Source organism: Pieris brassicae, chromosome 11 (genome assembly GCF_905147105.1).
Source record: "Pieris brassicae chromosome 11, ilPieBrab1.1, whole genome shotgun sequence".
Lineage (NCBI taxonomy): Eukaryota > Metazoa > Arthropoda > Insecta > Lepidoptera > Pieridae > Pieris > Pieris brassicae.
The window spans coordinates 8187054-8210791 of record NC_059675.1 but is presented as its reverse complement, the minus strand read 5'-3'; the positions used below and the strand labels follow the sequence as shown (position 1 = coordinate 8210791).

At 34.0% G+C, this 23738-nt stretch overlaps 3 protein-coding genes and 1 long non-coding RNA gene across 8 annotated transcripts; 2 read left to right on the top strand and 2 right to left on the bottom strand.

Annotated features, from left to right (window-relative positions):
• Positions 1–1338: 1338 nt before the first annotated feature.
• On the top strand, positions 1339–13358 carry LOC123716001 (tyrosine-protein kinase Shark). Of its 2 annotated transcripts, none has more exons than XM_045671460.1 (14): positions 1339–1555; positions 2113–2209; positions 2291–2367; positions 2442–2650; positions 4949–5147; positions 6150–6290; positions 6485–6590; positions 6941–7170; positions 7388–7528; positions 8348–8657; positions 9022–9251; positions 10374–10573; positions 10991–11216; positions 12266–13358. In XM_045671460.1, the coding sequence occupies exons 1-14, from the start codon at positions 1520–1522 to the stop codon at positions 12467–12469; spliced, it is 2406 nt and encodes an 801-aa protein (XP_045527416.1). In that variant the 5' UTR covers positions 1339–1519; the 3' UTR covers positions 12470–13358. The 2 variants fall into 2 exon arrangements, with proteins under 2 accessions (XP_045527416.1, XP_045527417.1); XM_045671461.1 differs by lacking the exon at positions 1339–1555 and adding an exon at positions 1806–2033.
• A 698-nt stretch (positions 13359–14056) lies between these two features.
• LOC123716003 (leucine-rich repeat transmembrane neuronal protein 3) lies at positions 14057–16013 on the bottom strand. Its single transcript, XM_045671462.1, has 3 exons — positions 15721–16013; positions 15087–15326; positions 14057–14925 (listed from the first exon to the last, which is right to left on the bottom strand). The coding sequence occupies exons 1-3, from the start codon at positions 15934–15936 to the stop codon at positions 14164–14166; spliced, it is 1218 nt and encodes a 405-aa protein (XP_045527418.1). The 5' UTR covers positions 15937–16013; the 3' UTR covers positions 14057–14163.
• Positions 16014–16312: 299 nt separating this feature from the next.
• On the bottom strand, positions 16313–23426 carry LOC123716265. 4 transcript variants are annotated; one of them, XM_045671924.1, is made up of 7 exons: positions 23323–23420; positions 22111–22375; positions 21891–22030; positions 19326–19443; positions 18799–18935; positions 18577–18681; positions 16313–17000 (listed from the first exon to the last, which is right to left on the bottom strand). In XM_045671924.1, the coding sequence occupies exons 3-7, from the start codon at positions 22014–22016 to the stop codon at positions 16884–16886; spliced, it is 603 nt and encodes a 200-aa protein (XP_045527880.1). In that variant the 5' UTR covers positions 22017–22030; positions 22111–22375; positions 23323–23420; the 3' UTR covers positions 16313–16883. The 4 variants fall into 4 exon arrangements, with proteins under 4 accessions (XP_045527880.1, XP_045527876.1, XP_045527878.1 ...); XM_045671920.1 differs by lacking the exon at positions 22111–22375 and having other exon boundaries at positions 21891–22079; positions 23323–23426; XM_045671922.1 differs by having other exon boundaries at positions 21891–22375; positions 23323–23419.
• On the top strand, positions 20732–21693 carry LOC123716266. Its single transcript, XR_006754541.1, has 2 exons — positions 20732–21278; positions 21433–21693. It is a non-coding gene; the product is annotated as an uncharacterized LOC123716266 (long non-coding RNA).
• Positions 23427–23738: the final 312 nt, after the last annotated feature.

Sequence of the window (23738 nt, the reverse complement as noted above, 5' to 3'; positions counted from 1 at the left end):
GTAATGCTGGACAATGAAAAAGGCTGCAATCAATAGCTAGTTATGATATATTTATAGGATCGATACAGGTTCCATACAAATCGGGTTCTTATTTGCCTTCAATTTAATGATACGGTCACTGCTTAACTTCCTGAGACAAAAACCTTGTGACGTTCATGAAACAATAATACTTAAATTAAATTAAATTCGGACATAATAATGTACAAATTTTTCATGAATTGTTTTGTAACATAGCCACTGCTTTATTACGTATTAGTACGAGAGTATTTTGCCATCCGAAAAAAATAATATACGACATCAACTGAGATGTGAATGCGGTACGTCATGTTGTCTGCGACTATAATCTTTAGTTTATTTTGTTTGGAAGACTAATAGCTGTACTTACGTGTAAGTAATTAACACTAACCAAATGAGTCAACCTCATATTATTTCGTCAAATACCTAGGTATCCTTTCTTCGATAAAACCGGTTATAGACTCCCGACCTAGTCCTCAACTATGTCCATTATTTTCTATAAGACGACAGGTTTGTAGACGAAGAATGAAAGTAAATAAACACTGCATTCGTGAGGTAAACAAACCAGGTACTGGTTTTACCTAACTCGATCTTGTTAGACAACCCATAGTACATTTATAACGAATACTTTCTAAATAAATATCTCTTGAAACGTTTAATCGAAGTATTTGTGTCATACGACCGCATTTTTTGTAACCAAATATGAGAAAACTTTAAGCAGTACTTAGATCTCAGTTACCAATAAATAATGCCGATTACTTGCCACGTCATGTGATGATGGTAAAAGCACTCGTAACACCTATATAGGTATATTTTTAGAACTACGTTTGGAATAAATGAATATGGTGTTGTGCAAGCTATTAAAATGGTTTAATGAAATTTACACGCCTATTTATTCTACGCCTATAGATAAAAGTCTAACCTAAAACGATAATTGTAACGAAGGCTACTGTGCAGGTGCCAGAGGTTTTATCCAATTATATTGCCAGGTATTACACAAAACTATAATTTTTCTATATTTTTACGTCGAAAATACATAATCAAGTAACTATCATAACATTGTGGTCATTGAAACTCCACAATATTTTATATACTTGGTTAATTACCAAGTAATATTGGTAGCTTTATTATCAATATCATGATAAAAAAAAATATAGGTAAAATTAAATTATTTATGGAAAACCTATATTTACTAAACACAATAACGATGTAGAGTTGTCAAAGAATGCGATTACTTATGGCATTGCTGAACTGAATCGAGTATACTGGTGATTCATTTCTCGGAATTGACCTTGCTATGAGTCATTCGCTAGAAGGCAGAGTTGGGGATACCGCGCCTGTCTGCCGGTTGCTTGTACAGGCACTCTGTAAAAATAATTCCTATTTATTAATCTTTAAGTAAATATTTAACTCTCGCAAAAAATGTGGGTTGGAAAAAAGAGAAGGAAAAATAAATAGTGGCAAATTCAATGATAATTTTTTGTGCTTTTCCTAGTTGGATATCATGATAACAACCATGACGTCATTTATATTATTAAAGGTAAGTAATCAAGAGTTTATTATTTACTTGGTGAAAAAAACATTTTAGTATGAATTGGTTTTGAGTCTTCGTATTATTTTTTAAGAAATAATAAATAAGATTTTTATTTGACTACCGTAAGAGTTTGACATTTTGACGTTTACAAATCATAATGTAATACGTTGAAAAGAAAAACAAGTGCTCAGATATTTTATCTCTTTCATTTTTCATTCAACGTTGCTCGAAGTGACAAGGAGAGTAGATATTATGAATTGTTTCATTAATAAAAAGTATTACCAAACAAGAATTTAACAGGTTAGAAAGAAATAGAATTATGTATTGTAAAGTGTAATTCTGTAAATAATTGTAATGAAGTGGCTAAAAACGATTAAATACGCAATAATACAAAAAAATATACTACAAATGTACAACTAATTTAATTGTTTTTGGATATTGTGTTGGACCTCGCCAGGCGATTTGATATATCTTTGTTTGTTAGGTAGGTGTAAAAACATATCACTAAAATATTTTATACGGCTTTTATCAGCTGTGAGACAATAAATAAAATTACTTTTCAGACGAACTCGTTTTTGTTGAGAATGAACAGGGAGGATAACGTGAACTGGTTTCATGGAAAGATATCTCGGGAAAATGCTGAGAAACTTCTCAAAGAAGGTGGTTAAATGTTTTAAAAACAATTTTGTTAAAATATAAATATTTTCAATCAAAAATTTGGATGATCTGTTTACTTTCCAGAGGGTGAGGATGGTGTGTTTCTCGTTCGTGAGAGTAATACATCACATGGCGATTATGTATTATCTGTTTTGCATCAGGTTTGTTCATTTTGAGCTGTATATAACAAATGTTATTGTCATATTCATTTTTAAATTTCTGATTAAAATTTTAGGGTGAGGTTGTACACTATCAAATACGACGCCATGGAGAAGATGCATTTTTTTCAATAGAGGAACATACCACAGTTCATGGATTAGATACGCTGATACAGCATTACCGAGGTGACTCCAATGGACTAGTAACTCGCCTTTCAGTAGTGTGTAAAGGTCAAGCTCCGCCACATGAATCTAGAACACAAGGAACTACGAATCTATTACACAGGTTAGTTAGACATGTTAATTAAAAAAAAACATCAGGCAAGAGCCATATTTTAATGTTTTATATTGGGTGTTATTACAAATTCCGGCTAGTTTTCATGTAGAAGACAATAAAACTTATATATAAGCTATATTATAATCAATACATAACAAATGTATGGTGTATTACATTGGAATTTCATGCTCTTTAACAATTGGAATTCAAATCATGTATTGGCAATCAATACTAACATTAAATGAATCATACAAGACATGTGTTATGAAGAGACAATACAAATTAGTTATTGTTATCAAATTGTCAGTATATTTTTAACTCTCAGTGTAAATAAAACTATTACTAAACTAATAGTAATTAAGGTTGTCTTATAAAACGAAAGGAAATGGAGCCTTTAAAAATCTATGGTTTCTATTATATTTTTCTTGAAATGTTTGTTTCTCTATTTGAAATGTTGTTGTCAATACAAGTGTAAGAATTTGAATTAGGAAGTCCCAATAAGGAATGCTTAATTCAAATTGACCTTAATTTTTACATACATTTATGTAGATGTTGACCTAATCAGTCTTGTAGACAAAAAAAAAGAGAAATTTAATTGGAGTGAATTATGATGCACTATATAATATTTAATTAAACCTATTAAATTCGAGATACATAATTTATATTGCCTATTTAAAAGATCCTCTTATCACATTTTATATTGACATGAATTAATTCTAATAAAATTAAGTTTAATTTATGAAGATCAAAACTAGCACCATGTTTAAATAATTTTGTTTATATAACTATCTTACATATTGATGAATTGATCAGTATATTAAATCACTGATTTCTACAAGGCCATTGACCTACCATTTTTGCTTGCAACACACACTGTAAACAGTGACAAGTTTATTGTTGATTTCCTGCTCAGTGCAGTGTTCAATATGCTCATGCAATAAATATTGAGAGAAGGACACTCATACTTGTACACAAATAGCTCTGACATTTATCACTGGCTCTCCACTTTAATCATATTAAGGCAAGGACTTTTAGAATTGATAAAACACTGGTTTAAATAATTTATAATACAATATTCCTGACATTTAATTTATTGGACAATCTATATTCTGTGAGCACTGTGCTAACATCAAGTGTCTTTTCATCAATTTTCTTTTATTAGCATGTGCGTATCCACAGCAAGGCATAGAAATAAGTAATACTTAGGAGTAAATCCTTTACTACCAACTATTGTTGGTAACTAACAGTAACAATAGGCAATCAGCCTTCTAGTATGATAAATAAAATGCATATAAAAACTCCTATGGCTAAGTGTTCTCTAAAAAGTTTCTTTAACTGTCTTATTACCTTGACCGGCTGTTATAATAATCTGTTTACTAGAAAAGGATACAAAACATACTACAAAGGCTGCAGCACTGCCCTTCGTATTTTAAATGAAAATGTACATAGATGATGCCTAATTTTTTTTTGATATATATCAATTGTATATACAAATTACACATCCTGAGTACTGTCTGGTTTTTAATAATATACTCAAACATCTATCAATTAGGAGAGTTGTAATGAGTCATTATGATAAACATTGATTCACCATCGTCAAACAGATGTATGTATAGCCAAACTGTTGCTAGTTGCTATGATGACAACATTCTTAAGATATGACCAATGTGTACACAATGACCTGATTACAAATATTAAAACAGAACCAATTAGTTTTTTGTTATAATTTATTTAAACAAACTCGGTTTTATGTTTCATAACACATACATTCTATGTAACATACAGTCTATCTTCTTAAGTCTTCGTTTTGTATAGATAATAGTAGTCGTAAGAGGAGTAAGTTAATTTTTAAGGTTTTCTAAACTCCACATACAAAAGATATAAATAAGGAATGAATTGTTATAGAAATTCTGCAATTCATGGCATGAACATTTGTACCCTAAAACCAGTTATTCATATTTTTCTGGTTTTATTTACGTCTTAAACACTACTGATTGGACTACATTCTTTCAATATTATTTTAATCGTATGACGCAGATTTAAACCTTGATCTACTAAACTTACTTTTAAATATAAGTGAAGGTCATTTGTATTAAAATAATTGGGAAAGTAAATAGAGTATACACTATGGGTAACTGAGCCAGCGGAGTTAGGCTATAGGAAGCTAATAATGAATAACAAATGATTTATTTGATCTCAAGATTCAAAGGCATCGGTAAGAATGGTGTAGTATGAATACATCAATGGACAGCAGACAAGGCTAAAGGTTAAAAAGAGTGACATAGAGTTTACTGTAAATGTTTTCAGAGCGACGGACGCTGGAGAATTAAATGTGGTATCACAGTTACTAGCTTGTGGTTACCGCAATAGAGATGCAAAGAATCAAGATGGGCAGACCGCTGTTCATATCGCTGCGAGATCTGGAAGAGACAAAATTCTAATGAAGCTTATTGAAAGTGGCGCCACGGTTAATGTACGGGATTCGTTTGGATTCACACCGCTACATGTGAGTGTTTGCAATAAGAACCCTTAAATATTACTGCTTTTTGTGCCTCTTCCGTCAAGCGCTATCTTAGCATTTCGGTGCCAGAATGTAGGTATATAAAATAAAGATGTAATCCAGCACCCTTTACGTAAAAAAATACGTTAATTAAGCAATGAAAAAATCTATTGCTATATAGCCGGGGTTCGAATGGTTAGGAAAAGTATGCATGCGTCTTGATTGAGATTTCCAAGGAGGGAATAGTATATTTCATTACAAGTGAGGAAAGCCTGTCATTGCAAAGAGTTCCGACAAATGACAGTCGGAACAAGTTGCAATTACACTTCCGCACGTGTACTGAACAACTATTTTTAATACAGTTGCGAAAAAAATTAGCAATTTAATAAAACTATTTGCTGTTTTCACTTCTCTCCACGCAATAAATTCGCCGTAAGTAGATATGTAGTGACTTTTCCGGTAAAATGTTCTACGAAGCATTTTGTGCAATTATACCGAGTTCGGGTTAATTCAAATAAAATATCGTCGAAATTACTCATTCTGTGCAACAAACAACTAAAGTCGCAAGAACATTTTTGGAAAATGGCGCCAACCGTAAAAGAATATACGCAGAGATTTTTTTTTGTTTTCTTCACCCATTCTGGGTAGGCAAAGGGAACTATGCCCATACAGCCAAATCTTCAGTAGAATTTTTTTATTGATATGATATGAAATAAAATAAAACCTAACCTAAATCATTGAATCAAATCATTAAATCTCATATTGAAACTTCTCTAATTTTTTTTAGTAATATCTTCGTGGTTGGTTTTTTCTTTTTAATAGACATTGTTTTGACAGTTGGGAAAGAGAAGGTGCGAGTGCGGAAAAGGTAAAGAAAAGGCACATGAGTGTAATAGCCCACATCCCGAACGCTATGCGTCCCTGCAATACGCCACTTTTTGAGCAACTGTATTAAAAATACATTTATGATATATTTGTTTATTAGTAAGAATAATATTGTTATTACAGTACACTTGCCAAAATAACTTGCCGAGTACAACGGAACTGCTGATAACGTATGGAAACGCCAATTATCAGATGCGGCACGCGCCAACCGGAAAGGTCCCACTTCATGACGCCGCTCAGAGAGGAAATATTGAATGTGTGAAGGTAAAACATTATTACCTATTCCCTAGTGATTCCCTATTATTAGTATGACAAAGGTAAAACTTGGATAAGAACAGTGGTTTATTGACACTTCATGACACTGACAAAAAACTATTACACCCGTAGGATTGATTTGATTGTAGAAGCATTAAAATAATATGATTTTTAATGTTTGTTAATGAATATTTTGTTTACAGGTTTTATTAAAACTGAAGGCTCCAGCTCATCCAAGGACCTTAGCTAAAGAAACTCCAGCTCAATTAGCCAAGCATTATGGTCACACAGATTGTTATCAATTGCTCAGTAAGTTACCTTTAAGTATAAAATATCGTATGTCGATATGAACCCGACAAAAAGCTCCTGAGCAGCTTTTTGTCTATAATTATTGTTAAAGTATTTGCTAAAATACCCGATATGCCTACGACTGAAACTCCTGACAGAAGCTAGTTTATTATTGTTTAGAAATCTTTAAAAAAAACATTATGTCAGTTATAGAGTCATTACTATGTATTCAATAAATATCAGCATATCAATTATGGTTTTTACTTAATACAATAGACAACGTAAGGTGTATGGGGTTAATAGTATGGGAGATTCAAGTTGCTCTTCAAACTTCATATAGGCAAGTGGATAATAGAAAAATAATTTTGCAGAAAACTACAAGTCGGAGAATCCAAATACATGTAAAAGCCAATGGTACCATGGTACATTGAACCGAGAAGAGGCAGTGAAAACCTTAGAGGACTATTGCAAACAGAACGGTTTAAGAGACAAGGCGACGGATGGCGTATACCTCGTCCGCTACAGCGAGCGACATACGGGCGCGTACGTTTTGACCATGTTCAGCGAAAATACGCCTTATAACTTCATAATTAGGAAAGAGGTGATTATATTATTTATTGTAACTAAAACTTTTTTAAATTTATAGTTATTTCAGGTCAGTTCTTTTACCTGCTATTATAAAACTAACATTGAAGTTCTGAAAGAGTTTCAATCAAACAAACAAACGAACTTTTAAGCGAAATTTTTTATAATGTACTTGCTTATTTTTTTTAAAATTTGGTATAAAATTACAAATATTGCTTGCCGTAAATTTTCAGAACGAATGGTTATTTATTGATAATGGGCCGTACTTGGAGTCATTAGAGCGATTAATAGAGCATTATACCAGTGTCCTAGATGGACTCCCTACGAAGCTCAGCACGCCTGTACCGCCTAAGCCCAAACCGCCGTTACCTGAGGTAAAAATAAATTTATCAGTTAAAAGTAAGGTAAGGCTGGCATTGGCCTAAAATATATTTCTATATATATAAAAAGAAATTCGTGTTTTTACACCATTTATATCTCAAGAACACTTGGACCAATTTTTGTGTTTTTGAATTAGTATAACAACGCAACTGACAGCTCATGTAATGTTGTCCATGGTTTATTTTGACGTAAAACAATTAAATTGACCGGTCCAAGTGTTTGTTTAAATTTAACTTAATAATTTTGAAGTAATTTCAAAATCGTTAATCTGCTCATTGAGCAGTGTTGGCCTAGTGGCTTCAGCGTGCGACGCTCATCCCCGAGGTCGTAGGTTCGATCCCCGGCTGTGCACCAATGGATTTTCTTTCGACATGCGCATTTAACATTAGCTCTAACGGTGAAGGAAAACATCGTGAGGAAACCGACTTGTCTTAGACCCAAAAAGTCGACGGCGTGCGTCAGGCACAGACGGCTGATCACCTGCTTGCCTATTCGATTAAAAAAAATGATCATGAAACAAGTACAGAAATCTGAGGCCCAGACCTGAAATGGTTGTAGCACCATTGATTTTTTTAATCTGCTCATTCAAAGACTTAGGAGGAACGAGTTACGGGTCATCTAGTCAAAAATGATTGAAGGATAATATTTGCCTAATTTGATTTCACATTTAAATTATCAGAATTTTTAAATACTGATAAAATTGCGTAAAAACACTTTTTTTTAATTTTGCTAATTATAAAGCATAATTGGCATATACATCACGCTATAAATGTCATAATTATACACCTTAAGACCTCTTTTATCCGTTTCAGTTTTCAACAATGCCACGTACGAAGAAACATTCGCCGTGTCGAGTCAATTCAAACCAGTCATTATCTTTAGTGAAAAACGATATATTGAATGACAACAAAACAACATCGCCTAACAATAACAATGCATTTGAACTGTTGACGAGAAACCTCTCGTTTTCTTCGGACTTTAACAACGATTCTCTTAATAATAACGAAGATCTAGATGGCGACACTTACCAAGTACCTGTGAATAACAGCGCTGTGACGTCTTTGGCTGAAAATTATAATGAAATAGCCATTAATTCTGATGGTCAGCTATCTACATTGCAAGGTAAAAAAATAGTTGAAGTTTTTGAGCAGATACAAAAATGAAAATATTTTAAACTAAGATCTTAACCGATTAAAACTAGTATAGCAAATATGGCCAAGGTATAACTAACTCATCTTGGTCATTAAAAAATTTTAAGAAAAAAAACAAGCTTTTAGGTCCGCTTTGGATTTTTCTATGTGTTTAAAGATGTTTTGTTTTTTCTTAACGGGTAAGTAGGTGATCAGTCTTCTGTGCCTGACACACGCCATCTACTTTTTAGATCTAAGGCATGGCGGTTTCCTTACGGTGATTTTCTTCACCGTAAAAATACTCTATGTTCGTGTTGTGTTCAATCTTATTAAATAATATTTTTGTCTCTTTACAGAATTTGTACCGTTCACGGAGTTGACTCTTGGTGCGGTTTTGGGGGAAGGTGAATTTGGTTCCGTATTACGAGCGGTATATTCGCCACTCGATGCGCCTGCGCAGCAAGTCGCAGTAAAGACCTTGCATTTGCAGCACACGGACTCAAATAAGAGGGAGTTTCTCGCCGAGGCGAAGCTCATGATGGCGTTACGTCACCGATGTATCGTACGACTTATAGGAGTCTCGCTGGTTAGTATTAAAAGTTTTCTAAATAAATAAACTCCATTTTAATCAAGAATACAAAAACAAAAATATCATTTTTACACAATTTGTAAATATAAAATGTATATAAGTCGGATTTTGACAGATGAATGCGTTCACAGATGATTTAAAATCATAGACAATCTGCGGTAGTCGAAGCTGAATCTGTGAGCAATGCGGTGGAATTTAGTTTGGCAGTTAAGGCCATACGCAACAATCCCTAAAAGATATCAGAAAAATAGCATAATAGGAACCTTAATTTTTCAATACTATCTTGTGAAGACAAAATTGGCTTTAAAAGTTACAGGAGACGGATACGGTGAATTTCGACCGCTTATGATTTTAATAATTTAACACACATTAAGGAAACCTTAATGAGAAACATTAAGGAATTTCTATATGGTAAAAACTTTTACAAAGCCTGAATACGTAACGTTTCGAGTCGAAAGTCAAATTGTAACAAAATTGTTCAAATGCACTCACACCAGTGAACCTCCGTCTGTGACTAACATCAGGTCGTCAGCGGTATAAGTATGGAAGGTATAAATGTTTAATACAAAAAAAAAACAAGTTAAATCGAGTAATACATTATGAATGCGTTATATGACTTGTGTGAATGCGAATGTGTGCGTGAGAGTGTACGTGGCTCACATAGTGAGTGTGTGACAGAGAGATGTAACAAGAATGCGTGCATTAATTTTTATTTAGTTTTATTCCGGCTAATCAAAGTACTATCCCTCTACTGTAGAAGTCTGCCAGACGGAGGGGATGAAATCGTTTTGTACTCTGCTCAGCTGTATTTTCACGTAAAAAGTTGTACAAATTTTTAGTTGATCGATGGTGCCAAAAACTACCACAATTTCACAAAAACAAAAAAAAACTATCGAAAAACAAATGATTGACATTGAAATTAAATTATCAAGGCTTTCGAATAAAAATTATTGGAATGTTGAATTGCGCATTGCGCAACAATCCATAGATAAATATGTAAATGCTGATTATAGAATGTTCAAATACAAAGGCAAAGTCGTTTCATTGAAGTTTCATTTGTCTGTTACTTAAACAAAAGAGATACAGTTTTTGTTTCTTAATCTTAAGCTTACTTGACAGGGTCCGCCACTAGCGATGGTGCAAGAGCTGGTACCTCTAGGGTCTCTCCTGGAGTACCTCATCCGTCATCCTGAGAAGGTGTCCCCAGGGTATGAGTTAAGGCTATGGGCCTGCCAGGTGGCCGCTGGGATGCGGTACCTCGAGCAAAGACGATTTGTGCATAGAGACCTTGCAGCAAGGAATATATTGCTCGCTAGCAGGTAATTTTATATACCAAAAATACTTAGGTTCGGATTTATTTTTAAAGTTGGTTTAGATAATAATAGAGCGTACCAATTATTGAAAGGCCGGCAACGCACTTGCGAGCCTTCTGGCAATGTGAGTGTCATGGGTGGCGGTATCACTTAACATCAGGTGAGCCTCCTGTCCGTTTTCATATATAAAGGGTGATTGAATTTTTATGCGGTTTTTCTGTAAATACATATCAACAAATGTGTTTGCTGGAAAAATATTTTCTTAAATTCAGAACTAGGTGCTTCATTTTCTTAGTAGTAGTAGTCGGATGTGTAAAGTTTTATACTGAACAAAGATTGGTTAAACCTTTCACATCACATTTAGAAAATATTTTAACATTAAGGCGAATTTTGACTTTCACTTTAATATTTGTTTAATTCTAGGCATCAAGCAAAGATTAGTGATTTCGGCCTTTCGCGTGCATTATCCGCTGACAGTTCATACTACAAAGCCAGTAGGGGTGGCAAATGGCCGATAAAGTGGTATGCGCCGGAGTCGTACAACTATGGCACCTTCAGCCACGCGAGTGACGTTTGGAGCTATGGAGTCACCTTGTGGGAGATGTTCTCTTACGGGAACCAGCCTTATGGAGATATGCGAGGAACTGAGGTGAGGCATTTTTTTCTTTAGAGCAGGGGCAAACGAATGGAATGAAATCCTTCATAAAGGACTGTACCAATTCTTAAAAGGCCGGCAACGCACTCGCGAGCCCTCTGGCATTGAGTGTCCGTGGGCAGCGGTATAACTTAACATCAGGTGAGCCTCCGGCCGCCTATGTACAGACACTCGCAACAAGGATCGTAAGTTCTTTGCTGGACTTTTAAGAATCCTAAGAGGAATTGGTTAAAAATAATTCCACATCTTGGTGGCGCACGGAAAAAAGTGACTTAGAAAGCCCTGCATAATAAAATGTTATTTACGATAGTAAGCATAGTCAAAGTTTTTAATTCATTCAATATTTCATATCAGTTATGGGAATCAAACCTCTAACCGCATTATACATGTTGAATAATTGTAGCTTTCCCAAGAGCTTTAAGTACCTGCTGACTCGTGCCCACGCTGTGGAGTCATGTTTTACAAGCATTTGCCATATCTCACACGAATATAATAAAATGGCAGTTGTGATTTTATTAAAATTACATTTTTCCCCTTACATATATATAAGAGAAGTGTAATTTAATCGCTACGACCGATTATGATTAAAAGGCCGGCAACGCACTCTTGAGCCCTCTGTGTTGAGTGTCTATGGGCGGCGGTATAACTTAACATCAGGTGAGCCTCCTGCCCGTTTGCCCCGTTCTATAATAAATATAATAAAAAACGTCAAAAAAACAGAATATTTTCATTAATACATACCCTTATTCATAAAAACTAAGTTCACGATGCACGCTATAGACTAAAATACTCTTTCGTCTCTTTTTTTCTTTTAGGTTTTATACTATGTAGGAAAGAGACAGATGATAAATGAAAAAAACCATACCAGTTTTATATTCTAAAACTGGTATGGTTTTTCACATTGCATGTAGAAGTGCTGATGAATCCAATTCAGTATATACTAGAAGTTAATTAACTTAATTTATTTATCTAAATTACTTTCCTATTATTGTCATAGTCCGAGTGTCAAATAAATTTTAATGTTAGACATTTATCACTTTCAGGTAATTCAATTAGTCGAAAGCGGTGAACGCCTCTCTCGTCCTGAAAACTGTCCCGACGAGATCTATCAAGTGATGTTAGACTGTTGGGCTTATACGCCAGACCTCAGGCCCACATTTAGCAAACTCGTTGACGTCTTTTCCCACCATCCTGATTACGTCAACATCAGCCAGATTGCACTCGAGAACGATGACGTCACCGTCTGACAGCGGGCGGAAGTGGCGCCCCCCGAGTATAGACAAAGCGCAGTGTGGATGTTGGGTGTCGTACGTCGGGTGGCTATGTGTTTCTGTATTGGCGAGTTTGATGATGTGGCCTATGTTTGATACCAATGACGTCACTGTCAAAAGCGCCAAGTTTAATCATTGGAAAGTTCTAAATTTGAATTTGTCATGTTTTAAAATATATATTATCAATTTTTAACATCTGACTTGTGGTTATAGAAACCTTAAAAATGACTTTAAAATAAATAATGATTATTATATGATAATGGCTAGATGACGTCCTAAATGTAGGTGAATTAGAGTCGGTGAATAAAAATAGAAATCTCAACTAGTATTATAAGTATGGTAAGGTGTGATTATATGTGCCTGACTGTTGACGTAAATAGTAAAATTAATGTACAAAATCTAGTTTATGGACTTCCAATATCAGTTGAGTTGGCGCATAGCTAATCGAATCCCGTATACAAATTTTATACTAATGTTAGTATGCATTTTTGATAATTATTGCTTTTATAAATAAATTTAGGTGCATATTAAATATTCGTGCTTTTCACGCGTTACGAATACGTAAAAAATACAATGCTTTTATAGTAATTTAAGTGATACCATTTGATACAATGTGTACATTCCTTATTCGGGTAGTTTATAGAAAATTATTTTATTATATGACTAATATATTAAATAAATATAAGTATGAATACCTTTTTATGATAAAATGCCATAAAACTATATGTATTGCCGTGTTGGTTGTGTTTTGTTTTTGTACAAAATTTTAATCGTAGTTACCTAAATTTTCTGTTATTGAAGAATTTATATTAAATTCTATTGTACGAGTCTGATTTAGTATAAAATATTATTTTTAATTATTTTAACAGATTATATCGTAATTTTTGTTGAAATGTGATAAACTGTATTTATGATGAATAAAATGAATTCCATATTTCTGTTTTATTGTTGAGTGAATAAGTGTAGGATATAAGAATTTATATAATTCCTTTAGTCTTTCTCTAGTTTCGATTTTAGAAATAATAAAAGATTTTTTGTGCCCTAATTAGAAACTAAAACTTAGAGTGAGTATGATATCAAGCACACGATTGTTATCTATGTATATCGAACGTAAAAATGGACCGAGGAGTGGGAATGTATAACGAAACGATTGTGCGCTTCGTTAGAGTGTGATTGGTCAACAGCATCTCTAGTGCAATACGCGTTGATACGTCATGATATTTTAATTTGTCTTTCTTTCTGTCTTGCGTTTTTTTACATTCTTAATGGATTGGCTGTGTTACAAAATAAGATTTTTCTAATTGAGGTAATACAAACAGACATAAAAATAAAATACAGTTTGTAACACCTAAAATATTTAGCTACAATCAGGATGATGTCATACCCTAAATCGCGCTAATAAAGTTCTTCCGACCGCTAAACCCCATAGACAAGGTGACAACCTTAGTCTATGGGGCTTAGGGCCGGCAAGTCAGTAGTGAGACTGTTAGAAGATCCTCTCTTCAGGTTGGCGAAAGACTACACCTCCACACAGCACAATCGACAAACAAGAAACATACGACATATAGTAAAAATTCTATTATTTATTGCGTTGATCTTAAATCTCAAAATTATTAGCATATTTTAAATTTATATAATTTTTATATCAAAAAGTCAATATACGTTTATAACTATCCTGACGGACGACATTCATGATATGGTGGAGGTGGTGTTTCAGAACGCTCCGCATTAGAATTACCCCCTCTACCCCTTGTTGGTTGCGAATTTAAGGGTGCACTCGGAACAGGTAATACTCTATATATGGGAGGAGTCTCCATGTTTGTGTGAACGACAGAGTTCCACAATAAATGGTTCCTCATATCCCCTTCCCGTCGTACTCTCCGTCGCTCTCGTCTTGATTGCGGGCGACGACATCTCAGTTGACCACAAACACGACGCAGCCACATGTATGTCGCTATAATACCTATCGCCAATCCTACTTCCAGCCCAATGACAAACGCTTGAAGGGCCGAGAAGTTTCTATCAAACTTCTGGAATGGCGTCAAAGGTTTTGTTTCATTACAAATACTCACATCAATTGTCGTATTATTCTTCGCTGTAAGATTCCATATTTCGGTGATATCCAATGGTTTTCTCTCAATATGAACCATAGATATCATCTTTTCAGACATAGTGGGTAATTTCTTCTGGCACAACTTCTTGTATGCTATTCCACGGGAAACGATCCATGATTCAATGGCAATGAAATTGGCATTGCACTGCCAATAATCATTCCTTAATTCTAATCTGTTTAGTTTTCTTAAAGGTCGCAAAACACCTAAGCTTAAGGTGACCAAATAATTTTCACTTATATCTAACTTCTTAAGATTGGGCAGTCTCGTAAATAGACGATCTGGTAAAGATTTTATTCGACAGCTATTGAGATTAAGGACCTGAAAATAAAGCATTGGTTGTAAATAGGAATTACTACAAAATACTTTAATTTAAAAAAAAGGTTGATAACGTTCCACGAAAAGTGGATTATAGATAACCATGGGCCGCTATATCCACTCCTCAGCAACCGGCTATAAAACTAGCATTATATAAATCGTACCTGTAATTTATTGTGCATAATAAAGGGTTCGTTTCTCAACGTCTCTAAGATATTAGACGATAAGTCGAGTATATCCAGCTGAGGTGTATGCCAGAATATATCAGAAGGGAAGTATCTTATTCGATTGTTACTCAGGTTTAAATCGACAAGCTGATCTAGCCCGGAGAAGGCGTGTAGACCAATCCAAAATATCTGATTGTAAGACAGGTCTAAAACTTGAATGGACGTATATCCGAGCTCCTGAAATCATTAAGTCTAAATATATTTTACACACTCCTCAATTGCAGTTATATTTATTGTAAGGGGTTAAGACTGTTTAATAATTTAAGCACGAAGGTCTTCATTCAATATAAGATGTAGTCACATTTGTGGATAGTCATTTGTTATCTAAGTTTATCTACGTATTAGGTATCTTATTTTACAAGAGAAAAATTTATATCAAAACATTGTTCCGATTTCGAGTACAAAAATAAATTCATTAGTCATTTATTCGATGACTTTGTGCTCATTAGGTAGATATATACATATTTATTAACAGTTAAATTTTCCTTGTTATTGATAGGCTGACCTCACAATGGTGATAAAATTAAATATTCATTGTTGCCCAACTTTCTGCATTTTATATTAATCTTACCTTAAAACAAAAATTATCCAGTTCACTAATAACATTGCGACTCAGGCTATAAACTTGCACTTCTTTCGGTACACCCACTGCAACACTTATAATATTTTGATCGACACAACTTGCTCTGTTTAACCCGTTTTCTGTATCACAATCACACTCTTTTGGACATGAAACACACAAAGTACTATCCAATGATAAAATTACTATAAATAACAACAGCAACATTTTGATACGTCTTTACGCAGTGCATTATAAAATGGTTATGATCACAAATTGCAGTGACACCTACATACGTAAAGTAGAATTCTGTGCAAACTGATAAGAATTGTTGTGATTAGATAAACGTAATCATGATATACTTGTATTGGCCAGTGTTGTTTCAATAAAAAAAATAGAACTTCTCTTTTAATAGTTTTTTATGTTTTAAGATTACAACATAAATTTAATTTAAGCGTAAATGTAAAGTATAGTAAATTTTAAAATAGTGCGTACGACTTGCGAAAATGTGTAACGATATAATAATATGATTTATAACTTCTATTAAATAAATAGGAGAACCAGTTCAGTCAAGGGGCTTATGTATAGAAAATAAAATTCCTTGAACTTACGAATATTTTTATTTATTGAACTACTAGTTAAAACCTCAGTAGATAGTTATTCCACAATAGCTCAGATCACGCACCAAGTGTCGTGAATTGCAATGAATTACATGATTTTAACTATTTTTATTATAAGTCCATACGTGTAGGACATTTTAAAAAGGCTTTTAACGGAATGCTTTATGTAGTTTAAAAGATATGTACGCAATATTATAATTGTATCTCTTCTGACTGCGCCTTGGTTGATATTTAATTAAAACTAAACTAAACTAAATAATGAATATAAATGTACACAATTTATATTACCCAAAATCTATTAAATGAAAAATAAAAGAACATTTATAATGTAATCATTTAAATCGAACTTTAATTTACACTTTTGTATAGACACGAAAATATTACTATATTAACGTTTTCGGTACTTCTCTTTCATTGAAATGTGCAGTATTTACTTAGAAATACTTATATTATAAACCTAATCCACATGGATAATACATATTTTGCTGTAAAACTTATTTATAAAAATAAATTAGCCCTTAACTAAATAATATAGGGTTGTTTCTATTTTATGAGTTAAGGGGGGTAACACCTCTTCATGGTATAGTCTATGCTCATAATAGCGTTTCTAACGTCATACAGTGAGCCACTGAATCCATCAAATATAATTGCTAATTTGTCAACTGCCAGAGCCTGTAACAAACATAGTATTTAAATTAGGTCGTTTTTAAATTTTTTTAAATTCATTTGGACATGGAAATCTTGCAACGGTTTATCAATGCCTCTGACTTTACTATACAATCAAATTATTTATTTATTTACCTTATACAAAAACATACATATAGCAAGTTATTGGCCTTATCGCTAATAAGCGATTTATGCGAGGCAAACCTAGTATAGAAAAATAAAAGAGGCAATGAAGTAAAATCAAAAAAAATAATAACAATATAAACAAAAATGTAAAAGCTAATCTAAGAGTTAATGAGTCAATCTTCTGCCTGCTACTTATTTATATAAATAAGTAGCAGGCAGAAGATAAATACTCTAAAATAAATATTTTAAATAAATTTAAAGACTGAGCTTGTCTGATATCAAAAAGTAAGGAGTTCCAAAGCAGGATACTTAGGTCCTACCCTTGGACAGTTAAGGAGTAAAATAATTCAGTTTTACTTCAAGAATCTTTCAAGAATTAAATTGTCAAGGGAATGCAATTTATGTTTTAGTTAAGTATAACTAGCAAAAAAAAGTAAAATTAGCTAAATAAACCAGTCTCTGTTCTACTTATTATAAAATTCTACCCTAATTTTTGTACATTGTTTATGTAATTTCTATACATGTTAATTATCTTTACAAATTTAATAGCTTATCTTTAATATGTTTAAGTCATGGGCAAGATTCTGAGGAGTTCTTTTTCCCAAGTGCGCATCATGCAATCTGTCTTCTGACTATGAGCAGATGAGTTGTAGGATGATTTGCGGGTACCTCAGTCGGGGTTGCAGGGATATACCTCATTAGGATATCTCCACCATAATAATATTAGCTCAGTCAATGCTACTGAGCTCCAGGGTTCTTCGTCTTTTGTGCCGGTTTTTATACTCCAGTCCAACTCACCCTGAGTTGAACAGATAGGGGGTTAGGATGATTTTCCAGCCGAGTCTTGTACTTCTAAGAGTATACGTCTATTTCCTCCTTGACTGTATGTATGTCCAGGTGCTCATGTACTTCGGCGATTCTTATGAACCAAGACGAGTTGCTAATTTGTTTAAGAATGTAGTTTTGTGTTCTTTGAATTTGTTTTGTTAGAGTGGCATGTAGCTCCCCACAATTGTATTCCGTAGGTTCACATGGGTTTTATAACAGAATTGTAGATAAGGAGTTTGTTGTTGATGGGCAATTTCGAGTTTCTACCCAGTAACCAGTACAGCCCCTTAGATTAAATGTTGATCTCACGCCGTTGTTTCGATGTGTTTTTGCCATGTACACCTACGGTCCGAGTGCAGTCCAAAATATTTAACTGTGTCACTCTGAGGCAGTTGCTTTCCTCCTAGGTTTCGGTAAACCTGTAAACCTGAAGGCATGTCTTTCTTTCCAGTGTGAATGTCACTTGTACCGATTTGCTAGTGTTCACCCCCAATTCTCCTATCGAACCAGTTGCTTATTTCATTAAGGCTTCTCTGCAGCTTTAACGTGGCTTCCTCGACTTGTTTACTTGAAGCGAGAAGGATTTAAAGTTTAGATCTATTTAAAATATCATATAAGATTATCCAACCTGTCTTAAGGACGCTTCTGCGATTTGTTCCATTGCTTCAGATTTTTTTAATGACTCTTGACCTATATGAGTAAGAGCTTCTGCCTGTTTTCCCATTACATCAATCTGAAAATAAATTTATCATTCAGAATGATAATTTGCAATAGCTATGTTTATACATATTTACTACCATAGTTGTTGCAGTACTTATTTATAGTTCAAAATATAAAATATTTAACATACCATTGTACCCATTAGGTTCCAACTTTTATCTTCAAAATCATTAGTAACTATTCCGTCATCATTGGGAACCTCATATGCATCATCAACAGAATTGTCTTCTCCATTAGACGGCTTGTTTCTTATAACTTTATGATTTCCTATAATAACCCTTTTCTTCTTAAGATATATAAGTTATGAAAATAAGCAATAATTTCAATAAAAGTACATCAACAAGTTTTTCAAGCACTTACAAAATCGTATTTGTAAGTAAGGAATGATTCAGATTTTGTTAGATACTTGAAGTAGTGAGACATAATTTTTTTTGTGAATTATTAGTGTTTAAAGATTTGTCCGTATGGATTTTGTTAGTAAAATAAATATATTACTAAATTATAGAAACTATAACGGACAGATCACAGGTAACTTGTTGTAATAATTCCATATGAACTATAATAATATGTTTTATATTATAATATAAAAGTGTATTACAAATTTTAACAACAGGTGAAGAAGGTCAGCTTGTAGTCAGTATAAGAATGTATACTTACTTCTCATTTGATGTAATTTTATTACCCTTTTATCTATTGATGTAAGGGCTAGTTTAACTTTTCCTTGCTTTATTAATCTGCTTTTTACTAGAACATTTCTTCTTTTATCTTGCCAATACTTTAACAAATAAGAACAATATATTTTCGGAAGCCAAAAAATAAAACTGGGTAAGTTTTCTTTTTATAATTAAAATGCTAGAGGCTGCGAACCAAGTTAAGTAAAGTTATAGGGGATATTGAACGTCGATATAGTGGCCATAACAGAAAGGGGATGTAATGATTCTATTAAAGATGCGGAAATTGTGCCCGCGAGGTATCAAATCCTAAGATGCGAACGGTTGGTAGAAAACAAGGTGGCGCGTTTCTAGTAGCCACGCGTGAACTGAGGTTGCGACGTGTGAAAGAACCGAATGATATCAACTTTTTGTGAGTTTGTTTGAATTAGTTTGCGCGTCAGTTCACTTAAATGTTTATTGTTATGTTGTGCGGTGTATTTACCGCCGAATACGTGTGATACAGAATATATATTTTTCCCGAATAGTTGTATTGTTTTGTGGTAAATATAAAAATGCATTATTATTAAACAATATTTTAATTTTTCTAGTCGTTCTGTGAAATCACTCAAGCCGGGTGTTTAATTGTGATGGGAGACAGCTGGATTTAGTTTTGTGCTCGTCGGGTATGAGAGACGGGGTGTTTTTGAAGAGGACGATTCATTGTTACCGGTGGATTTCTATCAGCCACCGCTGTTCATGGAGGCACAACTTTCATAAGACCGTATCACACTGCACATCCCAAAAGGAAGCATATCGTAAGTGAAAATAAAGCTAATTTTGCCGATTGGAGTGTTGTTTTTGATAGGCGTGAACATAGACGGAGCCTTAAATGTTATTTATAGTATTTTTAACGAGGTCATTAATAATTGTGTTCCTAGTCACCGTAAACCTAAAAATCACGAGTACCGTGAGGTACCTACCTGCTTGTAGGGCACGCATTAAATTGAATATTAAACTTCCGTTTAAATGTTATGAAAAGAGGATCAGTCCTATAGTCCTAACCTAACAGTAATTCTGCACATCAAAATATTATGAAAAAACAAGATGAGGTAGATATAGACCGGTGGCTATACAATCGACTCCCGCTTAAATATTCGAAGGAGCTCTGCACCCAAGCATTTTAAAACAAGTAGAACCGTACTTGTCAGACTGCCAGAATAGGTTTAGCCCTTACGTAGTACAAGCAACAACTTACTGAACGCAATTAATCATATAATCCTTATTATTGACGCAGGATTGCATGTGGATGCCGCATACTTAGATTACAGGAAGGCGTTTGACGTCATGGATAATGACATACTGTTATCAAAGTTGACCAGTATTGGATTCACTCCAAAACCATTACATTTTTTTGCTAATTATCTGAGTGATCGCCAGCAGTATATAGAGTACAAAGAGTGTCAATCGGAACCATACGTAAGCGTAAGTCAAGGCAGCAATCTAGGGCCGTTACAGTTTGCAATAATGGTGAACAATTTACCAGAATTAATAAGACATGCTAGATGCCTTGTTTTTGTAGACTAACTAAAATTACTCCTGTCAATCCAAGGAGCGGACGACTGTGAACGCTTGCAAGGAGATATAAATAGAGTATGTGAGTGGAGCAAAAAAAAGCTACAATTAAATAAATATTAACAAATGTGCCATTGTGACATTTAGTCGCGCCAAATTGCCTCGTCATCATGAGGAGAACGTGTCAGGGGTGATACTCAAACGGGAAACGTCAGTAATAGACTTAGGAGTGCGAGTGGATGCCCAAATGAATTTCGAAGATCATGTAGTGGACATTTGCAAGACAGCATACTCAAGGATGGGATTTGTGCTTCGAAAGGCAACAACGTTCACTAATATGAAAGCCATCTCAAGCTTGTACAACGCTCTGGTAAAAGTATGTTGGGTGTGTGTAACTCGTTTTTTTGGGCTCCGCAAGAAGCTAATTACTGCCGTATGTTGGAGCGCATACAGAATAAATTTACACGACACCTCTATAACAGACTGTATGGTGTCTATCCCTTCTATGATTTAATGTAACCAACATTATTTGTCTTTAGAATGGTGGGGTACAGTAAATTGGAAACCAGACGGGACTTACAGTTGGCCTACTACGTACTGAAAGTCTTGAGGAGTGTAGTGTGCAACCCGAGTGTACTCCAAGAACTGGGTTTCTTAGTACCTATGGGACATGCGCGACGGCGAAGGCCTAGGTTATTTGCGATACCAACGCCAAGAACCAGTCTGTTGCACAGATCCCCGTTATCCAGGACGTTGCGCCTACTAAATGCTGTCTCCGCCACTATCGACATATTTATATGTTTGCAGAGTGAATTCACAGTAGCGATAGTGTCTATTATGTGTTTAATATTATATTTTATTTAATGGTTCTCGACATTATCGTATTGGCATAGTCTGTAAGGATAATGTATGTATTTCTGTAATAAATTAATTAATGATATAAAGATCTAAAATCACATTCAAGAGACAGTTACCTCATGTACAAAAACAAATTTACCTTCATCCAGGCACTAGTACTTTTATGTGCCCCATACATCGAATTTACAATTTTAGTTAGCTCTTCCCACATTTTTTTAATTTCATGAAAACCTGTGTTTTCACTTCTCATTTCCTTCCAAGCCATTTCTGGACTCTGTTCTAGAAAACTGAGCACTGTTTTTACTTGAGCTGGTGTTGGCCGTAAACTCTAGAATTTTTTATTAATATTATGTACATACTTAACAATTTGCTAGCCCCTACCTGCTCCTGCCATTGTCCGTCTCATAAGTGGGAGCCTGAATTCGGTAAATATCTGCAGACAGTGCAAAATGGCTCTGCCAGTAGTTCCGCAATTGACAAAGCAAGTTCTAAACATAAACAGAACTAATCTCAAAACAATGATAGGGACAATTAGGGGCCATTGTCTCCTTATTAAACATGTTTTTGTCCTATGCACAACAGACAGCCGATGTTTCAGTGCACAGCAATCAGTTCCACATTATCCTGCAAATGCGAAGCTGTGGCTACACAATGTGCAGAAAACCTTGGAGCAATGAGGTCGCTCCATGAAGCCTGCAAAGTGTACAGGAGGCTTCTGTGTTTTTGGAAGACTGACTTAGTTAGCGAGGACTTAACACATAACAGACCTATTGAGAGTCTATGTGCAGAAACCAGATATACAACATTGTTCCAATTTTTCGGGTTTTATCTATGACAGAAACTGTGAGGATATTGACATTTACCCCACCAAATAAGATGTGAGGAAGTATTTGTAGAGGCGGAAAGACTCTTTAAGCTTAAGCAGTAATTTGAAATATGAAGCATTATTAAATTACTTTTTTTACTTTTTTTCTGTTTCATAATATTATTTATCTATTCAATCTGTTTGGCTTTCTGTATTGTCAAAATGTTTTGTTTTATAATATGTATGTTAGCTGTAAGATTACTAATAAATAAATAGTGTCCACAAACAAATAACAATACTTAACAATTTATGTGAAAGTTTACCCTATAATTTATATTTTTGTGTTGAAACAATATCTACTAGCTATTTATAAACTTTATATTCTTTAAAATACTTTATATCTTCATAGTTGTTTGCCTATAAAGTGATATGTTCTGAGCTCTTATCAAGATATGCACTGTACAATAACTTACTTGAACTTACAATAACGTATTTGAGTTCTCTTTTAGCATCATTATTTTTGGACACAACTATCGACTAGTTTTTACTTTTTATATTAGAGGTTTTGAAATGTCCGTACAAATATCTATTCCATTTTTCTGTATAAAAATAACACTTATGCACTTAACATTAAAACCCGATGTTTTACATATTATTACAACACCAACTGATCTTGTGTGTTTTTTTTACGATTAAGCAGTTTCAAGCTTGTGATAGCTTGTGCGACAAAATGCTACCCATTAGTAAAAATACCCAAAATGCTTACCATTTTTACTTTAGTGATTAGTCGTTTAAGATTATAGATTGAAAATTGAAACACGAAATGAAAAATTAAAAACAGTGAAAATTAAAATTTGTTTTTTTTTATACAACTCGGATACAAGTATTTTAGCAAGTCAATATAATGTCTATTGCCGAGGGTCAGTGGACAGAGTAAGACTTAACTTGATTTAATTAATTACCTTGATTCTCGGTATAATAATTAATAATACAATATATCGGGTATTATCTGGGGGCTTAGACAAGATGCCGCAGTAGTGTATGTAGAAACTCGAAAACTAAATTTGTATGAAAATGACAGCTTGTGGCGACAGTCGGTAACCTAGGTCTAAAGGGCGTGAATCGGGATACAATAAGCGACGCCATGACAGGGCTGCGAAAAGACACTCATTATCGCACATG